At 40.7% G+C, this 27549-nt stretch overlaps 1 protein-coding gene across 2 annotated transcripts in view; it reads left to right on the top strand.

Annotated features, from left to right (window-relative positions):
• Window positions 1–27549, top strand: part of CEP112 (centrosomal protein 112) — a 139114-nt gene that overhangs the window by 58510 nt on the left and 53055 nt on the right. For both annotated transcript variants that reach the window (XM_042832958.1, XM_042832959.1), the window contains 2 exons: window positions 4742–4924; window positions 27184–27414. In XM_042832958.1, the coding sequence (XP_042688892.1) occupies window positions 4742–4924; window positions 27184–27414 (414 nt within the window). The remainder of the gene's footprint in view (window positions 1–4741; window positions 4925–27183; window positions 27415–27549) is intronic.

Below are 27549 nucleotides of genomic sequence, written 5' to 3'. Positions count from 1 at the left end.
CGTAAGTGTATCCTTTCAACCATCCTAACACGCAGATGAATGCCATTTGCTTGGAATATCTGAGGAATAGTTTCTTCAGTCATCAGCATCAGCTTTTCACTTCATGCTGTAGCTAAAGCTCACAATCGGGAAAAGGATATGAACTTAACTTTCAAGTAAAAAGGGTGGGTGAAAATCTTATAGCTGTACCATTGCTGTTTACAGAGCCGTTTAATCAGATGGATGGGTATTTACACTGACTCCTTCAGGCATTTCACTTGTGTGTGATTCACAGTTAAGAGCCTCAGCTCCCTGGATAGTCAACAGTCAGCTGTGGGAGGAGGGACATGAGGTCAGGATCATAAATTGATGCCTGCAGTAAATACAAGTCAGCCTGCGAGTGCTTGTGGAGTTGGCTGTCAGCATTTGAAGAAAGTCCTTGGATAAACAAAGACAATGTACAGTAAATTCTGCAGCAGAACCTGCTATAAGCAGGCAATTGCCATGACTCAAGGTGTATTACTTTGAAAGAAATGTTTCTATTTGCACATCTCATTGGCTTTCTTGAGGCAGACAAAGTGGGTACCTACTGATGTTTGTCAGTGTCACGTGTGGTTTGTTCACAGGGATACTGTGAACAGGGATATTGTTCACTTCAGTGCCATCATGCTGTCAATTTAAGAATAAATTTTCTCATGGCGGGCTGATTGAGAAGATAAGAGGGTTGTGTGATGCTTTTGCTGCCTATGCTTAAAAAAATATTACTTCAGGAAGGTCTTTGTAAATGAAAGTTTATTGATCAGGTCTTGCCACCTACTGAGACCACTCAGGCATACTGCTGTGGAAAGGGTTGATAAAACTGCAGTTTTGCTAACGACTCATTTACATCATTGAATTTCTCTTGGTTCTTAGTTTGCAAAGTAACAGGAAACACAGTTGCGACAATTAAATTATTGCAACTTGCAATGAAATAGAAAGTAAAGTATAATTGCCATGTGTGTGCGATGTACGTTGCCCAGAATGTGTTTGCTGTCTCACTGGTAACATACGGATCTGCACTGAGGTATTTTTCACTGCCCTCTGCTCATTACAGTCCTTCTATCTTTGGCATATTTTGTTTTCAAAATTATAGTGAAATCTCAAAAAAAAAAAAAAAAAAGTTTGCTTGTAAAATGCATTGAATTTATCTGCTGTGAAATAGTTCTAGTGTACTTCCTTGCTTTGCAGTAAAGATTCCTCTTTTCCACCCGAAGTTATGCTAAGCCAGAGCCCAGCATGATTAATACTCGATCCTCAAGTCTGTTATATCAGATTACTTTAGAAGCAGTGTGTTTGCAGGGATGGGTAATCCCCATATCCTCAAGAAACACGCACATTTATGTGTAGGCTTAGGAGACAGAGAACGCCAGCTTTTACTACATTTGGTGTTTGGGGACAGATCGCATGTCGTGCGGTGCGCTGGTCAGAGGTTAGAGCTGGTTTTGAGCAGCATAATTATAATGAAGACACCTGTTTTACCAGTGGAGGAATGGGAAATAAAATCCCCAGTTAAATGTTTGAAAATGTTCTTAAATTTTTATAAGATAAAATTGCTGTTAAATGGGCATGCTGTGTGTGTGCTGAATGAATGAGCTTTAGTTCAGTTCTTTGGCATGACTTATATAATTTACTGGTGGCTTCTCAGGCCCTCAGAAATACAGTCATGCCAAAACAAGGCTAATAAAATCATCCTTCCATGCAAAACCATATTTTATGTAGGTGTTACTTATAATATTTCTGGAATTGTGGACATAAATTTACATGTATTTTCATACTTTGGTGTCAAATATTTATTGTAGCAGCTACATTTTTCAAAGAGGCTGTGAGCTAACTAATTTCCTTTCACTCCTTTGGGGACTGTAAAAAGACTTTCAAAGGCATACTTGTTCTTGAGAACAAGTTGAAATTGTTCTAAAATTGAAAAGCCTAAACTTGGTGGGTGATGTAGAAGCAAAAACTGTATAGTAGAAGCTCTTGTCTACATTAGGGACTTTAAAAACGCATTTGCTGACGTCGATTGTCTTACAAGCATGTGGTTTCTAAAAAAGTCTTCTGCAATTGTAAGACTATTTATTGTTGAGCTTTGTTCTTTGGGTGCACAAACTGACCTAGCCAAAACAACAGCAGGGTTTTATGCTAGGACTTCATTGGTTTCTTCTGGAGTACCTCTGCAGTTAGGTGCACTTACACCTGCCTTGCATGGAGGCTGTTGCACTGTGAATATCACATTACTTTTGGCTGAGATGTGCAGCATCTCAACCTCTGTCTTACAGACATATTCTAGATATGAGTAGACATCTCAATATCATCTGGAGTGCTAAGCATCTAGGTTAAGGTGCAGAAAGACCTCAAAATGATGCAATTTTAAAAGGTGGTTTGTTATGCATAAAGATGTATGCTGCCTCAAAGAAGTGTCAGAATACTTACTGACTTATGAAGACTTCATATAGTTTTCATGCAGCTTCCTGTGATGAAGAAGTCAGATTGTTGCTGTGAACCAGCATGGTCGTCTTTCTTTCCTTGGCAAGGGGTTTTTTTGGTGGTTCTTAGGGGAAAAGAAGGTTCAGTGAGTGTTCACCATCACAGTGAAACACTTCCTCATTCACTTGCTGTTATTTATACAGGAAAGCACATTTTCTGCTCACGAGTGCGGGGAGGATTGTTAAGATTTGTGAGGGAAGGTCAGTTTTGCAGGCACTGCCGTGGGCAATTGCACGCTCTGAGCAGGGAGGGCTTCTTCCACACTCTGCACTTGCTGATGACTGTTGGTAACCCCTCACCTTACGCTGCCGCCATTTCTGTTCCAACGTCGGACCACACGCGCTCCCCTCTGTGCGCAGTAACGCTGCTCTTTTTCACTCCTTTTCCCCTTTTTAAATTCAGATGCTCTGCTACTTCAATATACGTGTTGAAGGTGGAGTGATTTCTAAGTGAAAGTGCTTAGTTTGATTGGGTAAACCCACCATGCACGCACAGAGCTGCAGCTGGGGGAGGAAGCGGATCCGCCCCAGCCTCCTTCCGGAATGTTCTCTTTTCTTCAACTGAAAAAGTAAAGATGAAAATGATGTACTTTTCTCGCAGCTTCTCACCCCAGACCTTACATGGCACAACCAGCTGAAAGCGTGGTCAACAAGGTAAAAAGAAAAAGCTCCAACAAAAAGACCTTTTTTGTTAGCGTGGTCTCTTTTTAATCAGATCTGATGTCTGAAAGACTTGATTTTCAGGAACAGGACAAAGCCTTCGTAATTACTTGAAGGGGACAAGAATACTTTTGTTTAGATGTGCTGAGGGCACCAACAGCAGCTGAATGTGAACAGTTTTGTGCACAAACATGGGGCAAAAACCTGAGGTGCAGAGGCAGTGATGGGCAGACCATGGGGCGTCAGTAAATAACATGGAGATGTTAAACCGTGGAACATCACCTCTGTTCCCCTCATGCTGTTTTTGGGAGTATGTGCTGAGCCCACGACATTTTGCCTTCAAATGTTGCGCTGTTCCGATCCGCGGTTGGAGAGAAGTTGTTGCGTTTTGTTTCGCTTCAAATTTTATACAAAAGCCACAACCAGGGGCACCCGAAGGCACAGGCAGAGCACTGCTGGGGCCGCGGCCCGCGTGGAATTGCCTGCTGCAGCTTTAAGATAGGTGCCGGGCGCTGCGATGCCGGCTCCTCCCGACAGCTTCTGTTTGAAGCTGGATTCTCACGCTGCACATAACCCACCATCTTCTCCATCAGGGCGTTTTTCTTTTCTTTTTCTTTTTCTTTTTTTTTTTTCCCCCCCTCTCCTCAAAATCCACCAAAACTGAAGAAAAATCCAAGTGACTGTTCTTAGCAGCTGTGTGGCCCGGAGTTCAGTGGGGAAGCGGCTTCCTGCCGTCCCTATTCATCACCTGCTTCAAAGGCCGCCTGGCTGCTCCAGTGTGCAGGCCAGGTAGGGTGCCATTGTGCGCAGGCGGGGAGGATTAGTATCAAAGCTGCGGCAACCAGGCCCTTGGTCTCGGGCTGCCATTCAGTCTAGCGGGGAGAGGCTGGGGCTGGCCAAGGTCACAGCAGCCAGTGTGGTGCGGACTGGGAAAGGATCCTGAGAATAGAGCGCTGCTTCTGAGACCCTGGTGCGGGCTTGCGGCACAGCAGGTGCCCTTCTGGAACACATACATCTGTTTATGTTGGGGTAGCGTGGCTGACAACGGGATAATAGAGCTTTGTTTTTTATAATTTTCTTTTTTCTGAAAACAAAACAAAACCTGTACACACCACAACGTTGGATGTTGAAGGAAGAGCTTTCGCTCTGGAAAATCATCAAGAAATCCTTGAAAGATTTAACACTGGGGTGGGGGGGTTGCGTTTGTGTACTTGAGCAAAGGGGCGAGCAGGCTGGCTATTAACCATTTAGGATCCTCGGCCCCGCGGATGAGCAGCAGCAGGGTATGGGGGGACCGTTTGCGGAACGCGACAATGCAATTTTTTTTTTTCCTTTAAACGCTCCGACATTTGTACCACCAAATTGGTTAAGGATGCGCTGGATTTGCTCGGTTGTCGCCATTGTTGGAATTGTCTGGAGGAATTCTGTCACGCTAACGGTGGCTTTTTAAAAGGTGAGGTAATAGTGACGTAAAAATAAAATCGCCAACTTGATGAAATTAAGGGGAAAATTAAGCTGTAGACGAGTTGTCATGACGACAAGGATGTTCTATTGATGAACTGTACTCCTCACTGTCCAATCAGATAGTGGAGCTGAAGCTGGAGCATGAACAGGAGAAGACGCACCTATTCCAGCAGCACAACGCAGAGAAGGACTGCCTGGTCCGACACCACGAACGGGAAATCGAGAAGCTGGAGAAGCAGAGTCGCGCTGCCATGGCAGAACACGAGAGCAAAACTCAGGAATGCAGGAAGCGAGACGGGCAGGTAACGATCAATAATGTTTGAAAGGCGTACACTGATTAGAAAATGCTAATAATTGGGGTTTCCTGTTTTCCAGCATGGTTGGTGATGTACGCTGTGTGATCATTTGCGAAACTGGCACGTAAACGTGATTTTGTTTTTCTTTTCTTCCTTTTTTTTTTTTCCGCTTCCCCCCTCCCTTCCCACTACTGAATAGGGCTTTAACTGCAAAAACCACAGGTAGCCAGATTAAAAATCCCATGGTGCGCTATAACTCGGCCTATTTATAATCTTGTCTCATTTTCTTTCATGATGGATTTGTTTAAGAAAAAAGGTATCTGTTCTTCTCCCCCCTCAGCCCTCACATTCACCCCTCCTTTTCTCCTTCCTGGGCAAATCCATATGAATTATGTCTACTTCATTTGTATGCTTTTTTTGTTTTAAATCTCTGCAGGTAACTCACAGATGGCTTTATTTCATTTTTGTCCTTGTCTTATTGTTTCAATTTTGCATTCTAGATTTGCATTGTGTGTTTGGCTACGTATGTCAGATATTTGATCAGACAATGTGCCTTTTGGGTTGCTTACCATCACGTTTATTTTCCTACACACGCATGCACCCCTCCCATCCTCCATCTCTGTGGTCACTGTTGGAAGCCATTTGGCAGAATAACCCCCAGCTGGGGTAGCATTTGACTCTTCAAACTTCTGGATGAAATGTGCACTGTCAGCATGGAAAATGATCTTTATTAGTTTTCAGTTTTAAAAAAAAAAAAAAATCTTACTGCATTTTTTCAATATATTTTTCGGTAAGGATGGCATGGTGTATTTTCCAAAGAGCCTGTATGAAAAAGGCCTAAAATGGCAACATTAAAAAATTTAAGATGATTTCATAGTTTGAAGAGTATTCAGAAAGTAGTCTTTACTAATCAGCATTAGAATCGCTTATCACGTGTGGAATATTTTATACTAAAACTGGACATTTTCGTAAGGCATCCTTAACGACATGCTTTTCGCGCACTGCTGCCTTCTCTATGAGATGTACGACTGACATTGAGGAATTTTCGTTTTAATTTCCTGTAGACTGGTAGGCTGTGTCTTTTACTGAAAATTAACCTGGCAAAGCAAACTCGAATATTTAATTTTTTTAACAAATTTTTTGGGTTACCCTTGGACGATTCAGACTATCGAAATCTGCCTTAAGCCTGTTGGAAAAGAAGTCGCGTGCTGGAGGAGGACAGGGGATACATTGCAGAGCCAGGGGTTATTTCTCTGCTTCCACCATTACGGATTTCCAAGGAAAATAAGAATTTTGTGGGAACGCTTGAGAAGAGGTTATTCAGATGGCTTCTGAAAAATTAAACCATGTCCCCGATTCCCCACTTCTACTGTGAGAGCGAACAAAGGCGTAAAGAGCTAAAGGGGCTGGTTTCTATTTGGATTTTTTTCTTTGGCCTAAGATAGATACGTCTCAACCATATAGCTATTTGCGAGAGCCCTTGCAGAGTTGTATCTTACCTATTCGCCTTGTGTCATTTGTGTAGCAAGGCAGAGCTGTATATCCTGGGTTAAAAAATGGTTTGAGTTCTGTCTACGTGACCACTTTTGTTACAACTGTTCTCTATAACGTCGAGCACAAACGCAAAGGGACTGTCTTAAGCAAATTCACAGAATCTGGGAGGCATCTTGTAAGTATATCTCTATTTAGTTCTGTTGTGGGTTGTTTCTGTTAAAGACTGGAGCCCAAAGTTTGGTTGTGCATTCTGTTTGCAACGGGATATAGGATGCTACTACAGGCGCTGCGTAAAGAACTTGGAATCATGGCAGCTATTATGAAAATTGGAACAATCTGAATAGCAAAAAACTTTGGCCTTTTCTTTGTAGTTTGAATGGCTGCGTACAGTCGTTTGGGCATCGCTGCCCTGAGAATGACATGTAAATCAGGGGAAAAAATTGTCATTGCCTTTGACTAGAAGAGCTGCTGTTTATTTAAATTCCAATAAGTATCTATCTGCTTTCAAGGACGCATCGTTTTTCCGTTTCTGTTCCTTCATCTGGCCTTTGTGTTAGAATTCACTTTTGTCTTTGCAGAGAGCTTAACAGACAGTACGGGTGTCTTTTATGGAATTATAGAATGTATTTTTAATTAAAAAGGGAAAAAAAAGGAAGCTACCGAAATGCATAATCATCTAACGAGACTAATGTCCAATGTCCATTGTGAAACATTTGAGGGTCTCTTAACAAAGATATCACAGCGATCTAATGCATCTGTGTAGTCAGGGCTTTATATAAAAATAAGATCGATACAAAAATTGTTAAAATTGAATCACATTTGACAGCAGTGATCGTAGGAATTCTCTGTATTACAGCGATGGTGCTCTGAGACAAGAGAAGAGGCCATTTTGCCTTGCTGAATGAAAAGTGGATTTGCTGGGTATTTAAAAAAAAAAATAGTAATTAGTGTTAATCACTTTCTGAGTACCTTGGTTTGAAGGACCTATGGGTTCAGTGTTCAGGGAGCGATTTGAGAGCACCTTTATTAAAGATATTCACTTCTGTTTTTTCTAAAACCTTCCCCAATGGATGTAGCAAATGTTTAAAGCACGCATTTTATGCTGCATTACTAGAATCAGATACGAATGAGTACTGCAGAACAATTCACTGCACCGCTGCTGAAAGGATCCACATCTCTTTCACATGGGTCCTTAGCTGCTGTAAGAGCCAATAGACAAAACTGTTCCATTGTATTCAGATATATATACTTTTATTAATGTTTCACTCAAAACCAAAATATACAAAATAAAGGTTTCAGTGCGTTGCCAGGTATTGTTTCGTATAACATTATGTTACTGTTTCTTTGAATAACAATTTAAGTATGTTTTCAGGAAAGGAATGTGATTTAAGCAGATCACCTTTTGTATTCCTGATGAATTTCAGGATAACAGCTGCATTCCACTTCAGCTCCTGCATTTATCTATTTCTAGGAGGCTTACTTTGATTTTTTTCACCTGGGGTTGTAATGCTCAGGGAGGAGTAAATTGACATGTAGGTCAGTAAAAGTCAGAGCAGTACAAAGGCTTTTATATCATGCTGTGTTCTCGTAGTAGTTTAAATCCTATGTGTTTCCTATGAGCTGCCGTAATATTGCTTAAGTAATAGTTAATGACAAAGGAATTTCGTTTGGTAAAAAGTCAGTTTTAAATCACTGCTTGTGTTTAATTCAGACTGGGATGTGAGCAGGATTTTCTTTAAGAATATTCTGAAGCAATAGTTTGGTCATTCATTCCTCACTTCCCTCCATAATTTTCGTGCATTCATTATTTTGCTAACTGGGGAACTCCCTGGATGAGAGTGCACTTTCTTTGTTTTAATGAAAACAACCTTGCTACTGAATCAGAGGTTTTTGGAAGCAAGGCTTTGACTACAGAGAATAGAAGATGTTTTTTCTACTGTGAAATAAGATAGCAAGGTTAGGAAATCTTAACAACCGATGCCAGCTGTGCCAGCTGTGCCCTTGGACTTCCCCTTTATCCTGTGGCTGTCATTCTCTCACCAGCATCTGACACGTGTCCTGAACCAGCTCAAAGATTTTCATGTTCCAGCTGCTGTACAGAGTTGGATCACTTTCATGCTCATTCTCTCACCATTGACCTTTGGGCAAGAAGGAAAAAAGTACCTCTATCACTTCAAACACAGCGCTCTGCGCTAAAGCAAGACGGGAAAGAAGTTCCTTGAAACCAAATTCTTCCTCTACGTCCTGTTGCACAATAATTACCAAATCCACTTTTTTATCCGTTCATAACTGGGTCAAGAGTAACTTGAACACCGAGGCATGCTTTGTTGCTTTCTGTCACTGATGTCACAGAATTTAATTTTAATATATACTGTTTATTATCTCAAAAACTTGGCTGCTTTGAGAGAATGTCAGTGGTGTTTGGGGGTGTCTTAGGACTCTCAATAATCCAGTGCCAGCTGGGAGAGAAAACCTCTGGCAGTTCTAAACTTGTTCAAATACACATACTACAAATAGAAGTCCAATTTTATATTTATTTTTGTAAGTATATAATATATAAACAAGGAATGGGCTGGAGGTGATGAGAAGAGTTGAGAAGACATTTTTCTGCCTGAAGTATCTGTTTCCTTCTTCCTCTGTTGCATTTTGCTCTTCATGTTCTCCTCTTGGCCTCCACCAGCCTGCTTCCGTTCACCCTCTTGCAGACCTGCAGTTTCTTTGCAGACCTGCTGCACAGGACATCCTTCTACTTTTCCTCTGGCAATCTGCTTTGAAAATTCACTCCTGCACTTGTATGCTGTGATCCTTCTGCAGCTGTTTTCTCTGAATTAGTTCTGAGCTCTGTGAGCCTGTTGGGTTCAGTAGTGCACAAATAAAAAGACAACAGTCATTGTTTTCCTTGAAGCAAATTGTTGGTGTGCTTACGGATAGTTAGTGCATCAAGCAGAGGGGAAAGAAGAGACTTATCCTATCTCCTCCATATGTATGTTGACTAAATATATGTAATAGTGTGTATGTCTATATTTATAGTCAGCATATGTATCCATGTGCTCCACGTGTACTGGTGTGCTTATTGGATAAAGAGCTTGATCAACTGTTGATAGCTATTTAATAATAACTAAGCCAAATGTGTGCGCAACTTCTGTCTGTGCTATAAGAGGAACTTTTCATTGCTGTATTAATACGGAAATAATCCAGCAGCATTTGTTTCACAATAGAAGACTTTCTTAAACCTTGATCTGTGAGAACCTACCCTAAATCTCTGATCAGCTTGGTTTTACTTTGGTAGTTATTCTCATATCTCCAAGCATCGGTTTCCACCCAGATGCTCTTCCAGTATCAGTGGAAGCATTTCATTTGATTGTGTCTGGAAGGAACAGATAAATGTACTCTGTGAAACTTTCAGATGTTGATGGTGCTACTGAAGTCACTTCCGTATATAACTTTAAGTAAATAAATTCTATGACTCATTTTTTCTTTGACGACTTTTCTTCTCACAACAGAAGATGTCTTTGGCATGAGAAGAAATGCACTGCTTGCTATGCAAGCTTTCTCTACAAACAATCTAAATCATGGAGTCACAATCTAAATATTTGTTTGTCTTATTTTGCTTGGAGAGTAGCTTTTGGGCTGACAGTCAGAGTTCTGCAGACAGACAGCAGTTCCCTTTGAACCTTTCTTAAACAAAGGCTTTTAGCTTTATTGCAGCATGTTTAATTTCCCACCGCTCAAAGCAAAGTAATGAACACGACTGTTGATGTAAAACATCAGAAGTACCAAATATTTGTTACAGCCCTTGCATGATTTCTGTTGGTTGTTTTTCATGGCAGGCTGAGTCAGGATGGGGATGGATCCCACTGATGAGGGGTACATCCTAAAAATCGTGCATCTGATGAGGGGTCCTGTAGGGACACTCAAACAGGGCTTCAAACCAGTCAGCCAAGAGCTCAGTGAGGTGGCCAAACCCATCATTTCATGGAGAAATACTCAAATACTATCCCGAATTGGGCTCTAGCAAGCAATGTAACTGGTTGTAGCTCTACTTGAGCAAATGTAGAGGGGTGTGAAAAGAATGCGGGCTGCAGTGCAGACATTCAGTGAAATTAAAGGGAAAAATAACGCTCTGCTCTAAAAGCCAGAAGCACACATCTCAGGCTGGTGAATCCCTCCACCAAGCACCTCCATCGAGGGGAGGGCCTCAGCCTCCTGCGTACCTTCCCTTTCTCTGCTGTGATAAGTCTGTCTCGCCACCTTTGTTGTTTTGTGTCAAGTGCTCAGCTCCTGATCCCCACTTGGAAGCTGCTGCTCCTGTTTGAGATGTCTTTCAACACAAGGCTGTTGAACAGCCTATGAACATCTGCCACTTCCTCGCTTAATGGAACCATTGAAGTGTTCTTGTACTGGAGGGGTGATAATCTGTGATCTCTTCTATGTTTTTGTTTGACTTTCACTTTTTACAGCATGATTGGAATTAGACAGCAAGCAGTTCAGTGCAGGTGTGACTTTTCTTGCTCCTGTATTCTTTTGTACTTGAGAATGTTCCGCATCTGAAATATTTAATGAAGCCATACATAATGGTGCATAAATTGCTGTTTGCTGATCAAATATGCTAAGTTAGCTTAGGACAGAACTGACATTTTGTGCTGTCTACAGTGCGTGTAAAAGAGGAAGCAGTTGCCATAGAAACTGGCTCATCACTTAGCACTAAATCTGATTCTGAGATGGAGCTCTCAGCAAAACGGACTTTGTATAATGTAAGATGGAATATGTGGTAGTTCTTACACTGCTATGAACATTTTGTATTGTTAGGGTTTTTGATTTTAAATATAGGCATCTGCAAAGATAGTGCATTCAGTGTCACTGCAGAGGGGGCAGGGTTCATATCATAGGCAGTATTCTGTTTTATGCCAGTACGTGCTGTTTACTGAAAAGTGATTACTTCCTAAAGAGGAGTTAAATAGAATAATTTCTCTGAGGGTAGAAAAAACCCAAACGAGCAGAGGGTAGTTTTGCCCATTGGCTGAGCAAAGGATGTCTGTGCATGGCAGTTTTTAGCAAACACACTGGGCGTGGCTTTGCATGCATTGATGTGAAATGATGTTTAAAATTATATGAAGGAATATTAAAGTGATAGATGAATGAATCCTTTCCTTTATGTCCAATTAAATTTCTATTGCTACAGCATAGATCTGTAGCTGCTTGTCCTCCCAGTGCTCTCTTCAGGTGGTGCTTGCTCCTGCCTTCTCCACGGTTCCTCCATGCACTCAGCTAAGGACAGAAGCTCCACTCAGCCCTCTGCTCCCCAGGCTGAACAAACCCAGTGCTGGGCTGCAGGAGATGGCAGCCCTGCTCTGCAGCACGCTGACCGTTTCTCCCAGTGCAGCATCCAACGTGTTCCTCAGGTCTCTTGGTGTCCTAGCATCCATGTCACTGATAGGGATGTTAACCTGCAGCAGCCCTGTGTTGCACTTTTGAGAAGTGCTCCTTCTAAATGGTTGCCTTGACTCCCGTGCCTATTCACAGCAGTCCAGGAGCTCACCACTCACACTGCAGTCCACCCATCCTGTCTGTCTCTTCAGTTTGACTATGCAGATTCTGTAAATGTGTGAGTCAAAAGCCTTACTAAAGCCAAGATAAAAAGACACTGGCAGCTCTCCCCTTACCACTGTCATTTCATTTAGAGGACAGGCAGTTTGGCCAAGCACAATTTGCTCTTGCTTGTGTTGCTGTCAGCTGTTCTCTGTGGCCTTTTTATTCATCATGTGCCTGGAAATGAATTTCTTGAGATGTTGCTCCATTCATTTTCTGGGGATGGAGGGCAGGATGTCCTGTGTGTGACTACCAACTGAGGTGCGAAGTCTTGTAAATCAAGCAGTTTAATTTATTACAGCTTACTTTTTCTCTTGTCCGTTATTCTGGAGAAAGATTAGCCAAAATCAATTTTGTATCCCTTCCTTAGGTCAGCAGATGAATTCATCCACAAATTCCATTCACTCACTGCCACCACAACTCAAGTTTTGAACAGTAGTCCAGCCGTTACATGATTTATCTGATAGGGGAGATTTTACGATCCGTTCAGTTCCTCATTTCAATGGTATTATAAATACCAAATAAAAGACTGAAACACCAGACGAGAAATTATGACTATCAGTAGTTTGGAATGTTAACATCACTTGTTTTGGTAGTATTGCTGGTCTTCAAACAATAAGATCCATATGGATGCTAATTTTCCCAATTTTGTGCAATGAACGCAGCCTCTTTATGGTTTAAGTAATGATATTACTCAATACCACTGCAGGATCCAATAGACTCATGATGAGGTAATAAATAGCCATTTTGGACATCTGATTATTTGTATTCTTCTTTTATGTGGTTTGTGATGGGGGAAGGAGAAATCACGAAGCCAGTGGAAAGCTTTGCCCTCTCCTGTAGCTGACACGCTTTGGCTGAAGATATGTCAGTTGAGAAATACGAGAGCATCCGTACAGCTCCACACACACCCACATTAAAGTATCGCAGAGGAACCTTCAAGTGGAAAACCAGTAACAAATTGCAGCTGAGCTGCTTGTGGCAAACTGCCCTGACCTGGGAGCCCACCATCGATCCGCTCTCCTTCAGTCAGGGGGGAAACAGAAGACACCTCTGCTTTTCCTCTGTTTCATAGGCAGGAGCTTTGTGGTGAGGGGAAAGAAACCCATCGCGGGTTATCTTTGTATCTGCAGATGGTGTTACTGGCACAGACACCAGGCTGAGTACTTCACTGTTAATCAACTTTGCAGCTGTGTCTGTAGCAACTTCTGTCTCAGTTTCAGCCTCAGATGTTAGGAATTTGCTAAGCCGGCTGCTGAGCATCAGCCCCTCCGTAACCCAGCTTGGGGACATGGCTGCCCTCCTCTGTTGATCAGGGCTCTGCTCAGAGCTCGGTTTGATCCCAGAGCAAGGCCAGCTGTATTCTGCATTGTTCCATGTTTCCCAGCCTGTTGTTGCTGCCATTTTGTGGTTCTGATTTTCCCCCACGGCCAGGTAAGGGCTGGGTTTGAAGTTCTGCGTTGAGGAAGTTCCAGGTAGAGAATTCTGCCTGTCTCCTTGGCGCTAGGTTCTAGACGTGTGCTAGGCAAGTGTGTTCAAACTTACAGAATTGTGTGTGCCTTCTTTAAAGGAGCATGTTAAAAATTGCATGATTTTAAAATACAGTGAGTGTTTTCAATGTGAAGTCAGACAGCAGAGCTGCTCTTTGGCCCAGTCACCTTTGAAGACATGACTGTCATCCCTCTTTAATAAATAGCACTTCTTTATTTGGAAAGAGTGGCACGGATTCTGACAGTGATTTAAAGTCTCTGTGTTGATTTCATGAGAGAAAATATTTTTCTCAGTATGACTTTAAAGTAGACTTTTTTTCTCCCAATTACTCCACATGTTGGCAGCAAATTAGCTTTGAGGGAATATTGTGCAGATCATCATTCACTGATGTACTGGGGAGTAATTTTGGATCTTTTAGCTCCATCAGACCAATGACTGACATTGTTCACGTCTTCGGTTTCTGAAGATTTGAAAGACTTTCTTTTGACAAGGAAGGTGATATGGAGAAAAAAAAATAGAGCCAAAGTACAAGAGTGCAAGGAATGATTGGCAAAGTCGTGATATCATCAAGTGTTCAAAGCCTTCGCAAATTGAAGCTTATTACACTGACATTTTGTCTTCTATTCAGCACTAATTGGAATCAGCCTGGGTGCATGATGTGGAAGGTACTTAATACCTTGGTGTTTATCATGACAAAATGACAGAAATCGATGTCAAGGATGCCGTAGATTTCTGTTTAATGGAGAAAACAATATATTTCAAATTGAAATTACTTGTCTCGTATTTACGTGCATGAAAGTCATCCTGAAATACTGCAAACTTGGCCCCTCAAATATTGGCTTGGTGGCAAATATTCCATTTTAAGTTTTTAAAGTTGTTTTTCAGAGTTGATAAAAACTGCAATGATGTAGTTTTAAAAAAAGAAAAAAAGAAAAGAAACGAGAGAAAAGAAAAGAAAAAACAAACCAAAAAACCCCTGACACAGTGCTTTTACTTGAAACAGATCTGAAAATTCCAGGAAGAGTGAGCTGCAGCCTTTTGTATGGGTGATAGAATTCTTCTAAAGTTGTCTCTGACAGCTTGAATTCTTTTGTAGTCTGTGCTTTCTGGTGTATTGGCATCTGTAAAATGAATTTAGGAAAGAGAAGTAGAGAGGAAAGTGATTTTTGGAAAGGCAGCCACTACAAGTGCACAGTGTATGCTGGAATATTTGAAAATAGATGCACGTCTTCCTGCTGTACTTGGCATCATTAAGGATACCCGAGTTCCAGGCGCCTGCCTCGATGACTGGGGTGCATGCCTACAGCCTGGGATGGGGTAGCACACATGGCCAGCACGTTGTTGTGCATCTTCATCCTGTGCCTTATGAATTTGACTTTGGATCTTCAGTGAAACCACCGGTGTGATCTGAAATTAATGTTTATTCAGCAGTTAATGGAGATGACCATCTTTTGGCTGAAGTCGTTACCTGGGTATTCGTAATGACATTACTAATGTTATTGTATTGATAATAAAGGATTGGTCATTACAAGGCAATATTTAAAGACATACCAATTCTGTCCAATCTGGGTGCTATTAGGAATTAATGGTTGTTATGTGAGTGATACAGCTGCCTACTGGTTACCATAAATTCCAGCCATCCTGGAAGTAACAAGAGGTTGATAAGCTATACTCTAAGGGCTGATTTGTATTTGTAGGAGTATTTATTTGTATTGCTGGAATCTTCTCAGAGATCTGAGTCTAAGTATTGTAGGGAATTGCCTATAGAAAAAAAAAGCAAAATTAAACAGCGACTTCTAACTGCAATTTTGAATCTTTTGGATGTGAATGTTGAAGGTTGACGAGGGAGAAAGAAATTGGGTCCAAGTCACCAGCGTGCCATTGGTGATATTAGAGAGACAAAGCTAGTTTTCCTACTCAAGTCAGTCAGGTGGGTGACTGTGTTTGTATGCATGTATGTATATGTGTGTATATGTATTATTGCCCTCTAATGGATAGAATCTGAATGGCTCAGCTGTGTGTGCCTGTATGCATTTTCCTGTAGCAAAACATTACTTTCAGGCTGTCTGATATTTCCCACTGTAGAATAATCTTGTAATTTTTCTTCTGATATATCTTTTGCAGGTAATGTTCCTTTAGTTTGTGAAAATAATTTGAAATTCGGCAGCAAATCTCACAGCTCAGAGCCTTTCTTCTCTGAAGTTTTATTTAAGTTCTATTTCAGCTGAAGTACCACTGCTTAGAATTTGCCATCTTCTTTTCTTTAGTTGATTTATTTATTTTCCATAGTGTTAAAATAGTAACTGAATATGAACAGAAAGTGCAGGTTGGCTGGAAGCTGGGTTTACAATTGTTTGTACTGAAACTTGGCCACTTATTCACGTCCTTTATAGTGAAGTCCTAACACAGTTGTATTTTTTCCTAGCAGGACTGTTTTCATTCAATAAATATATTTGGGAGAATGGAATTTTCAAATTATGTTGCTTCTCTCTGAAGCCATAGACTTCTTTTTCCAAACTCCCAGCACTTGTTTTTGCAATGGGTAGCTCAATCTTGTTTCATGTATTTGATGGAACATTGTGTTACTGAGAGCTTTCTTTGCCTCCATCGGTTCTCACAAAGCTCTGCTAAGATACAGTACCCCCAGTGTTGCTGTACATCAAGCTTCAGTTGAGTCCATCATACTTCTACTACTTTATTATCTGATTAATAGCTGAGTCCAGCTTAGAGCAACACAGAGCTTAGAGAAAAGAAACAGTACATTAACCGAATTCCCTTGTAATGTCTGTGTTTTCCTATGAATGACTTCCACAAGGTGAGAGATACAATGAGACGTGTGCTGTCCTGGCTTTCTCTGCGCATCCCCAGGGTTGGATGCTTCCTTGTGCCTGTACCAGCCCAGCTCACAGGCAGGCTTTGTCAGAGACTGCAGCAGTGAGCTGAGGGACTGCTCCGGGGAGCAAGGTAAACGGTTGCAGGTTTGGGGCTGCTGCAGTTTACATTCATGGTGAAAATAGGAAAAAAAAAAAGCAAAGCACACATTTTGATAGAGAGCTGAAAGAGCATCTTCTCAGCCGAAGACTGGGGACCTTATCTGCATTTGTAAATGGTGTTTTTCTTCTGAACGTGTTTCCTAGCAATACGTGTTTTTTGTTTGTTTTCAGAAGAGCTGTTTGCACTTACAATGCACTGGCAGCCATTGTTTGTATTGTTTAGGATCAAATGAGGGATTTTTCTGAATGTTATTTTGATTTGATGACATTGTTTGCCAGTGAATTATGAAAGCTGTGATTGTTTGGTGCACAAGAAGGGCATAATGCGTTCCTCGGTCACATGCTTGCTTAATGCATGCACATTGTGATGGCAGTGGTAATAGCACCATTAAAGAACAAAAGGTAGCAACACATAGTAGCTCTGTATCTGGCCAATCCCCTCAAATTACCATAAATATTTGAGCAATCTGAATAGTTTTAGACTCTGTAGTAAAGCTTTCCTGTTCTTATCTGGCACTGAAGGAATGTGGAATAAAGTATTCCTTTAACCAAGTATAAAAATATGTATGCTATGCAGTTATAATCATATGTCATTAATCAGAAAATACTGCAGTAACTCTGACAAATTAAAAACACAAGGATGTGTCTGCAAGGGCTTTTTCAGTCATTAAAAAGCTGCTTCACCTCTCAGGCAAACTATTTAATGGCAACTTCTTGCTCAGTGTACTGACATCTTCAAAGGCTCTGACATCTGTCGGCCTTTGAACTACCATTAAAAAATATTATCCCATTTCCATTCTTTTATGCCCATTTTTTTAATTATAGCCCTTCTTTCAAGTTAGGAACATGGTTGGTTTAAATGATGCTGTCCTTTCGTTTTCAGCCACCCAGCTGCGGTTTGAATAAATTGATGTAGAATCAAAGGCGGGACTTTAAAGGGAAAAGGTTTGATGGACTTGGACTCCGAACCAGATGAGGTTTTATGATGAAAAGGGTTTAATCCCAGCACAGGCATCGCTTCTATCAGTCGAGCAGTACAAAGCGATTCATATATATAGGTTCATGAGAAATGATCTATTTTTTTTTTAAACAGCACAGATCTCTTCAGGACTTGCAAATGTGGCATTAGCTAATATTCAGAGAGCTGATTTCCTTTCATCCACCAGAAGCTTATGATTATAGTACAGTTCTCGAATTGGAAATGAGAGCTGCAACACAGATTTAAAGCTATGCTGTCTGATTTGTATTCAATATACATGTCACTGCGGGACAAGCCAGTCTAGGCCGAGCTGGTTCAATAAAAGGAAAAACAGTTTCAGCATCTGCAATTCTTGGGGGGGAAGATACCAATTAATTCTTACCTGCCCTACCCAAGTGTTGTGTCGGATACTTAGCTTACTGCTGTCTCTAAAACTGTGCAAGCAAACCCTTGTGACAATATTTGCTTGGCATCTTTTGCATCAGACGTTGAGCGCGAGTGTGTAGCATTAATCAGTAATGGCTTCTAATGCAGTCATTTACATGGGAGGCAACGTTTGCTTCCGTTCATGAGTTTCAAGGAGGCTTAGCAGAGACAGCTTTGCTGTTCCTTTATAGCAGTAGCCCTTATTAATGCAGTAATTAGGCGTGCATATGGAGAAATCTGAAATCTCTCAAAAAATTAATCAGGTGCTATTTGTCAAAAATACTGTCTCTTGGTACCAGAGAAATAATCTCTCTAATAGTTCCCTGATCTTTGTGCTTATATTAGCTGAAATGGGTGTGCATGCATGATTTCTTACATCTCAGCAATCAGATTGCATCCTTCAAAACAATGCTGTTTTCCAGAAAAGTAAAAGCAGTAGATTTCAAAAGTCATCAAATTATGTCCTCTTAAGAGACCAAGCTTTGTTGTTGTATGGAAGGGCTGCTGTGCTTCTGGTCAGCAGCTCCCTGCCGCCATCGCTCCCTGCCAGGATTTGCAGTTTAGGGGTAATGCATTGGTTCTGATCTGCTGATCTCATAATGCCATTTGGAGCATGTTCTGTGTTGGTTTTTATGGGGGTGGTGGGGACTGATGGTGTTGCTAAGTAATTATAAACATGCACTTGAATAAATGGCTACATTCAGTAGGTTATTTTATTTTTGTGATGTTTCACAGAATTTTCACATTTAGTGCGAATTTAGATTTTTATCTTTAAGCTGTGTGTTTATTAAAAGAACAGCAGATTCAAAACAGCAGCATAAATAAGTCTGAAGACATTCTGGCCCCGGCCTGCAGTGGCCTGTTTGTCATTCAGAAAAGGGAAGTGGCATCAACTGAAGTCAAGGACAGAGAAGGATGAAAAGAATAGAGATCAATGTAAAGGTGCCAGAGGAAGATACTGAGCCAAAAATACTCTCAGTTTCAAGAAAAGAAATGTTATGCACACAGACTTTATTTATTTTGTACAGATCATCCTGTGATTGATCTTGTCTTTCTGAACTGGGAGCTGTAGCGCCGTGCTTCCAAAAGGTCTCTGAACTCAGAACAGCCACTGAAGGGCTGCTGGGAACGGAGCAGCCTGCACTTGAGGATGAAGGTGCAGAGTGGGAGCCTGGAAGCAGTGTGGGCTGTGTGCTGTGCACCAAGGACACCAGAGGTGCTGGCAGCTGCTGCCCTTGGCTCTAGCCTGACATCTGGGTTGGAGTGCAGACTTGCTTCTCTAGCACTTTCATCTTCCTGTGGATCTGAGAAATTTAGCTGTTTGATGTAAGGATTGACCCTAAAGATAATCAGCTTGAAGATGTTTCTTCCAATGTGGTACTGATTTGAAGAAGGGGAAAGTCAAAATCAGCACTCAGATGTGTAATTTGGTGTCTTATTTATGTAAGCAGCTAATATACAGATAAGAGTTTACAACTACTGGTTAATTAGCAGAAATACAACTATTGTTACTGCCTTGCAGGAATGTCTTTGTGTGTTTATCTTGAAAGTGAGAAGCTGATCAGCTCTTTAAAGCCTAAACCTGCAAATTACAGTTCAAAAAATAAATTCTGAAGCTACTGGATTTCAGGATTTCTTTCCACACATATATTCACTCATGAGACTCAGAATGAGGACTTCAAGCTTGGTTAAAGATTGTCATCTTCGTCTCCAGTATAGCAGCATGACATCAGTAATGTGAAAGTTTCCTGGTGCATTAGATCCTTTAACAGAACAGAACAGTGCGCACAGAGCAGAGCATTTAAGTCATCCTTAGACCAGAGGATAGCAGTGTTTGGCTCCTTAATTGACTTACTGTGATCATGTTGGAGTTTGGAAAAATGTATTTCCCCTTCGTTAAGAGTCAGGCCAGGACTTGGGCAGGATCACGTACTGTGAGTCCTTCAGATTCCCATTGGGATGGACGTGGTGGTGAACAGGGTCTAGTGTCCATGTTGTATTTCTACAGGTATTCAGATGGGGGAAATGGGAATCCTCTTATGTCCAAACAGCTTATTGCTTAGGTTTTTTAGTCTGTATCTTGCCTTATGTTTGTTCTGTTAAGTTTTCAAACTAATGCCCTTTCCATTGCAGTCACCATAAAAGGCCCTGTGGGATGTGCAGGGTAACATTTCTGGAATGTTCTAAAGATGTCTGTGTTATGAACGATAATTTGAACAAATGCAGCCAAAAGAGAAAGGAGTGACTGCTTTCCTGTTCTCGTTTTCCAACTTTCAGTGAAATTTTTTCATCAGTTGACAGGGTGAAGACATTTCTCATAGACAATATGGTCTGTACCTCTCCTGGGGACAAATTAGGAATTATATGTTTAATTTTTCTGCTTCATGGAGATGAATGTCTGTATTAATCCTTAAATCGGTAATGCATCATGTCTGCATTTAAATCAGAATTGCATGTTCAAGAAATGCTAATGCTTTTAAATTTAATACATGGAAATTTAAATGCAAATGTTTTTTGAAAGTTTTATCCAAGAGTATTTCTGTGTCCAGCTTCTCCCATCACAGTGATGGGTAGTTCCTCCCGGTCCACTGCAAAAATCTTTGCCTCTGTTCTCATTTTTTGACTCACAAATCTGTTCCAAGTCACATACTTTGAATCAAGTCATAAGAAATTCATCTGAAAGCAGTCTTCCAGGCAAGATGACCAAGTCTATTCCGGATCTTCAACTGTTAAATAGGAAAACTAGCATTTATCTCAGTTTCAGCTCGTTGGCTAATCTGTTCTATCACCAGTGCACTGTGTTGTTTAGCTCCACTCATCTCTTCCCCACGTAGGCCTGAGGTTCTTCCACTTGGCTGAAAATCATCTTAATAGGAAAGTGCTGGCAATAATCTACATGAAGTTCTGCTTTCTAGGTGCTGTTAACTGAATTTGAATCGAATGTACTTATGTAAATGAAGAAATCAAAGTAAGCTCCGTTAATTTTAAGCTCTTTGTGGAACTGTGAAATGGATGTCTGATTTTCTTTCATTCTTTCTCTCCTTCCTTGCCTCTCTCCTCCCTCTTTTATTATTATTTTTTTTTTAGCCCAATAGTTTGTAGCTTAAATCCCATTGACATTTACTGGGATTTAGGCAGCTAACTGACATCTTTAAAAGTCCTGATCTATTTCAGTGCACTTCATTGGAAAATAAAGATTGAAATTTGTATTTTTGCTTGATACCACATCACAGCAGATCATGAAAATGTGCTACTCCTTTCTCACATGTAGTCATAGATGTGGAAATAGGAATGTTGCCAATGTATTCAATGCAACTGTTCCTACTGTCATTGGGATGCCAGTGCCTTCATATTTCTTTTCAATCTCCCAAAATATATGGCAAAGTCGGTGAAGAGTTTGGAGTTTAAATTGCATGTGGAAATGTTGTCTAAGCACGTTTCTTTATAGGAATGACATGGATAGATTCTTTTTCATTAATTTTTATTGAAAACAGAGCTGAGCAGAAAGTAACTTCTCTTTATTGTTCTTCATGAGTCAACGCTTGTTGGCTTAATCTGTAGAACAAGAGGAAACAAGATAGAGCAAGTACCATACGAAGAAATAAAATGTAGTCTGAAGAGATGCTGGACTTTTCTTAGGGCTGACAAGCTCAGAAGTTGGGGGAAAAATTAAGTTAGCCATAGTTTGAAAATGGGGTGCTGTTTTGCCTCCAGCAGCACTGTATGGGTGTGAGAGTGCTGCGCCTGCCCCCAGCCCTCAAATACTACTGAGCAGGGTACAGAACAAGTAAGGTTGGTAGGAATGTACTTTGATCACATTCACAAATACTGGGCATTGTTCAGAGCATACACAGTATTGAAACAGTGCAAGAATCTTACAAAGGAGTCTTGATGTTTAAAAGCACCTTAATGCTGTTAAAATTAATAGAATAAATATGCAAGGCAGCAGCTCAACACTTCACTTGGCAAGTCCTAGTGGATGTTTTCAAAAGAGATGTCAGAGGTACATATGCAAAGGTGAGAAAAGCTGGGATTGTGTTGAGATGGAGTTGCTGTACCTTTGCATAAGCCCTGTAATACAAGGACTGAGATTTTACACAGCTGAATAGCAAACGTTTTACTGCTAGTGTTATGGTTGCCATCTGCACTGCTTCTGCATAAGGGTTTTTTTTGACACCGAACATGCATCTGGTTCATTTTAGAGAGCTGCTACTCTTTGTATGCTGGGCAGCTTAGTGAGTACAACTATGATTTGCATAACATTTTTCCTGCAAGAAATACCTAAAATTTCTATAATGCAGTCTGATCTATAATCTGTGAGCATCTGATTTATGAATGTATTCATCACTTCATTCCCTCACTGAAATGCATTCATATACAAAGATATCTTCTATTTAACTAATTGTGCAGCAGCAGCAATGCTATGGACAGACTTTTTTCCCCCCAAGGATGAGGAAACTTGGCTATGCATTTTAATGTATGCTTATGTAGCATTCTGTGCAGCACGTTTGTATTGAAGTTCTACTTTTGCTGGTATTTTAGTGTTCCCAGCAAGAAGTAGGCTTGTGATCTGGATTAGATGCAATACAATCAGTGTATTTCAGTGACTTTCTTCCTCAAGAGCAACTTGCTTTTTGGAAAATGATATCAGCACTCCGAGGGGGTGAAGCCTACCTGTTGGTTGTTGAACTGTTGGTCATTCTCACTTCATTTTACACCATTTTATTTATCTGTTTCCTTAATTACCACTTTTATGGGTCTGTGTGTTCTTACCCAAAGGCATTTAAACTTGACAGTGTAATAGATTGTGCTGTGAAAGCTAAATAGCTGTTTATTACTTATCCCTGCTAATCTGGGCTTTCCCACATCATTACCCATGTGATAATGTCCGTGATATTTGTGGAAGTAGTTTTCTGTACAAACCACTGCGTTTCTCATGCTGCATTCAATCTTACTTCCTGACCAAGAAATACAGCAAGAATGCATTAAATCATTCTTCGCTTATAAAGTAATAATTTAACCACAATTAGCCATGCATTATTATGTTAATCACTTGTGTATTACTTTGAATCTGCCATTTTGGTTCTACTCCCTTGCCTTTCCCTTTGTTCCTCCTATCACTTCCCTATTTTAATTTGTTCTTCACTTGTGAAAGTAATGCTTGCTAATGTTGATGCTCAGAGGTGTTTTATTTAGAAAATTACATTAAAGACTTGAGATACAGCATTTTAATGGCTTGTGAATGATCGAAAATAGTTGTAGGCTATAGATTTGGACTTCATGTTTCTTCAGATTTGGATTGGAGCTTAAACAAAAAGAATTGCTGTTTTCAGAATTGCTGTGGACGTGTTGAGATATTGCAATATCAGAACAGAGCCAGGAGCTTATCTGCAAGCTGGCTGACTTCTCCTGGCTGGGAGGAGGGCAGATGTGCCGGCCCAGTGGGTGTCTCAGGATGCTGTGTGGACAAAAGGAGCAGAGAGCCACTGGGTTTGTGCCTGGCCCTTAGAAACTGCTCTTTGTTGCCCAATTCCTTTATCTCCTAATGGTAAAAATCGTACGAATAGTTCCCAAAAAGCAGAGATCGAGTGTAAATCTGATTCTTGCTGAGACTGCAATAGCAAGACTCATTAATTTAAACCAATTTTGTTTTGAACACAAACCAACGTTACACATCTTTGAAGTTCTTATGGCTGTATTTTTTTCTTAGCTTAGAGCTGTAAACGAATATTATTTGTTTACTTTTTAGTAGTCTTTTATGTTAGATACCCTGCTTTTTTTGTGATGGTAGGGAAACTTGTTCTGTTTCTCAGCGCTTTATGAAGCTTTGTTTATTAGTAAGAAATCTTAAAGTACTTCAGATTCCCCGTTTCCAACAGATAATCTGTTCTAAGTCATTTTGCACTGAATGTGTCACCAGTTGCTCTGCTGACTGGAAGGGGATTCTTCTCCCACCTCTTCTGGAATGCTGCGCTATAAAAGGGAGTCATTGTCACCACTGAATAACTCTCTTCTGCTTTGTTCCTTATTTTCCTTTTAATTCTTCTTCATCATCAAAGTGAGGTTTGTTTTTACGGCAGACTTCCTTTCCCTTGCTGGACTGATCTCCTTTCAAAAATAATCCACTGTCCAATAACAAATGTTATGTATACCTCATCCATCTCTGTCACATCGAGCCAGCATAACAAGACACAAAGAAACAAATCTCCCTTTCAGTGGATACAGCTGATGGTTTCATACAGTGTGCTGCTCAATAAATGCACCAATTTTAATGCTCTTCCAGGTGAGAAAATGCTGAGCAAGTGTTGGCTCACAGAAGCAGAAAGTGCATATTAGCTATAAAGTAGGGCTGTTACTTGTGGACTAATATTTTAGGTTATAATCCTTAAAAGGATTGTGCTGATCGTGAGCTGAGTCCATGGAATTGCTCAGGTTTGTTTTCTTTTAAGTTGCATCCAAGCAAAATTAAACACAGCAAAATAGAGACTTATGCAGTCATCTCCAGCTGAAGCCAAGTGAGCCCACTGCAGAACACATCTGAAACTCAGCCTGAAGAGTTATTGCAATCCACTTGAAAAATGCAGGAGTCTTTAAAGGGGATGCACTATTTCAGCTGCCTGAGTACACTCAGCAGTGAGAAGCAATAACAGTTCCTGTGACTTTGTCTGCTGGGGGGAAGCTGCTGAAGCAACTCCTACATCACTTTAGATCTGAGCCACTGGAAATAAGGCTGAGTTTTATCTTAACTCCACATTTCCGTGGTTTCACGAGTTCAAACGCTGTTGAGGACATTTCAAAGTTATGTGTGCTGGTGGGCTAGATGTGGTTTGCTGTGTCATCCGGTGAGAGGGAGGGAGACAGTGGAGTCTGTGTGTTCCATCACTGAGTGTGGAAGATTCAGCCTTGCTGCAGTTTCTTCCTTAGAAACCGATCCAAGTAAATGCTTCATTGGGCTGAAATAGAAGCTCTGGAAAAAATAAAAGGAATCCCCTATCATACAAGCTGGGGTATGTAAGGAAGAAAGGAGCACAGCCCTGCCAGAAAGGACATCGTGGGGTACTGATGGGTGGCAGAAGCTGTTTTACGATAAGGATGACGAGCCACTGGCACAGGTTGCCCAGATTGATGATGGGTGCCCTGTCCCTGGAGACACTCAGCTCAGGCTGAATGGGGCTCTGAGCACCTGGTGGAGCTGTAGGTATCCCTGATCACATCGGGGGATTTGGACCACATAGCCTTTAAGGATCCCTTCCAACTCAGACCATTTTATGGTTCCATAATGTATCTTCTTTTAATTGGAGTGTACTCATTCAGTTTATTTCTTGGCTCTGTGGCATGTAACTGAACTGAGTTTCAAACTTTAACAACAGATTTTAATTTGAACTTTTTGCCAGCTTTATATTTTCTTATGCAATTTACTTTTTAAAATTAAGAGCACATGTTTTCCTTCCAAACAACATGCAGTACATTTATTGACATTTTAAATAAGCCAAAGTGAGTGAGCAACCTTCTTTTTTTCTTTCAAGTCTACTTTTTCCCTACAGGCAAATTGCTGTGGGCTTTTGACTCACCCTTTTTATGACACTATTTCAGCACTATTCTTAGTTAGAATTCTAAGTTATCCCTTTGAAACAGGAATAGAAATCACCATCTCAGGTAGCAGTTTCTTCAGCTAGAGGACTGTTACGCATGCATGTGTGTACGTACATTCAGTGTGCCATAAAAATTCATGTGACACCTCTACCTGTCATGGAGTTGACTTTAAATACTTGTATTTCTGTTCTCTTGGGCTATCCTGCGAGCTAGTGGCTTCTTTGAATTTGTTTTCCTTTATGTTGATGAAGTTGTTACACAGAATGCTTGTGTTGTCTGGACCATGCAACAGTTTGGTTTGCGTTGTTCGCAAACATAGATTTGAGCATCCAGAAGAAGAATTTAATTAACTGAGAAGTGGGATTCAGTTTTACAACCAGTCTAAACAAGCATCGTACATCCCAGTCTCACATATGAGAAGTGATATTTTATAATTGAATCTTTTGTGGGTTTTTTCCCCCAAAATTACGAAAGAAAAGCAAACCAAAATAACAATAACGACAAAATCCCTAACAGCAGCAAAAAAACCTTACAGTTTTTCTGAAGTTTCATATTTCATGGATTTTCCACTGAAAATTGTCATCTTGTGTTGTGCATTTTTTTTCTGCTAATACTAATTTGCCCACATTTAAGTCTAATCATACTTTATTAAACCTGACACATGGAATAGCAGAATCTCAGTGATGGAAAGTTTGGGATTCATTTCCTTTAGCAGTTTGAAGTTATCCATGTCACAGAAAGTTGTTTTCTGCCGCAAGTTGTTCGGCTGTAAGCTGCTTCTGCCAGCGACTTTGTTTATGGGAAAGAAATCTGGCTGTGAGAACCAGACTTATTTTAAGGTAATTGACAAGAACTGTGTCTGTGATCCCCAATGTAAGCTTTTCCCAGTCACTTTGGGGAGATTAGATGTCTCTTAACATCATCTTACTCGCAGTGAAGTTGCTCCAAAAGGACTCCCATAATCATATTAGTTTCGCTGCCATCACTCTGTCTTCAGATTCTTTCTTCTTTCTTAATAGAACCAAATCTGCTTTTGCCATCTATTAGGTCCAACGTTAATGCTCTTTTGCATGTTAATTACTCTTACTTTACCTATAACATTCAGCTCACTCTTGTGGCTCCCCAGTTTTGAATCTGGAAGCTCGGTGCCATTGCTTTTTCCATGTGGCAGTAGAAAATGCTGCATTGTGCTATTTAATTTTCCTGTGTCTTTATGCAGGAATTATTGAGTATGGAATGGAGTAAATAACTCAGGAGTTCACTCATTTGTCCTGGTTTATCATGCGATTTATGAATGATTTTTCCTTGTATTCTGAGTGAGCTTTAGCGTGTTACCCTAAATATTTAAGCAAATTTTTTAGGAATCTTCTGAGTGATGTAATATCACAAAGTTTCTCTTACAGAGATGCAAGTTTGAAGAAGACTTTTTAAAACAAAGTGAGGATGGGGAATAATCTCTCAAGAAGAGTAATTGTTACTGTTCTAGGGGAATGGCTATTAAAAACTACTGTTTCATGGGAATGGCTATTAAAAAACTGAATGCTACATTCGTCACTTTAGAGCACACCATCCTATAGAAATTGTAGCTGCTGTCTTCACCAGTGTAGCTCTTCTCCCCTTAACTAAAAGGCACTCACTCCAACATTTTGTGATGATCTTGGGGTATAACGCTTCTCTGAAAGAACTGTTCTCTATTTCAGGTTATCTGTGATCTGGAAAACCAAATCCACAAGCTGACGGAAGAGCTCGTTCAGGTGAAAGCTCAGCAGAAGCAGCAGCTGATGGAGCTGAGCCTTCAGAGGGAGCAAGAGAGGCAGAGGGCAGCGCGAGATCACAGGGCAGCAATCAGTCAGCTGAAAGCAGAGACTGAAAGGATGGTGCAGGACCTGAAAAAGGTGCATGCTGCAGAGACAGAGAAGGCCTTGGACAAGGTAAGGAAGTCATCTAGGGCTGCTTCTTGGGCACAGCAAGTGGGGAGTGATTGCCTCAGAAGTCAGATAACCACAGGTGTACCAGTGTAAAAACGTATAGGGGTCATTTTGAGTTGAGAGATAACAAGGCAGTGT

The sequence above is a fragment of the Centrocercus urophasianus genome, unplaced genomic scaffold, assembly GCF_019232065.1.
Source record: "Centrocercus urophasianus isolate 14NV4802_14NV808 unplaced genomic scaffold, USGS_Curo_1.0 seq_40, whole genome shotgun sequence".
NCBI lineage: Eukaryota > Metazoa > Chordata > Aves > Galliformes > Phasianidae > Centrocercus > Centrocercus urophasianus.
Note: the sequence above shows the minus strand (reverse complement) of the source record. Positions and strands in the feature narration are given on the sequence as shown.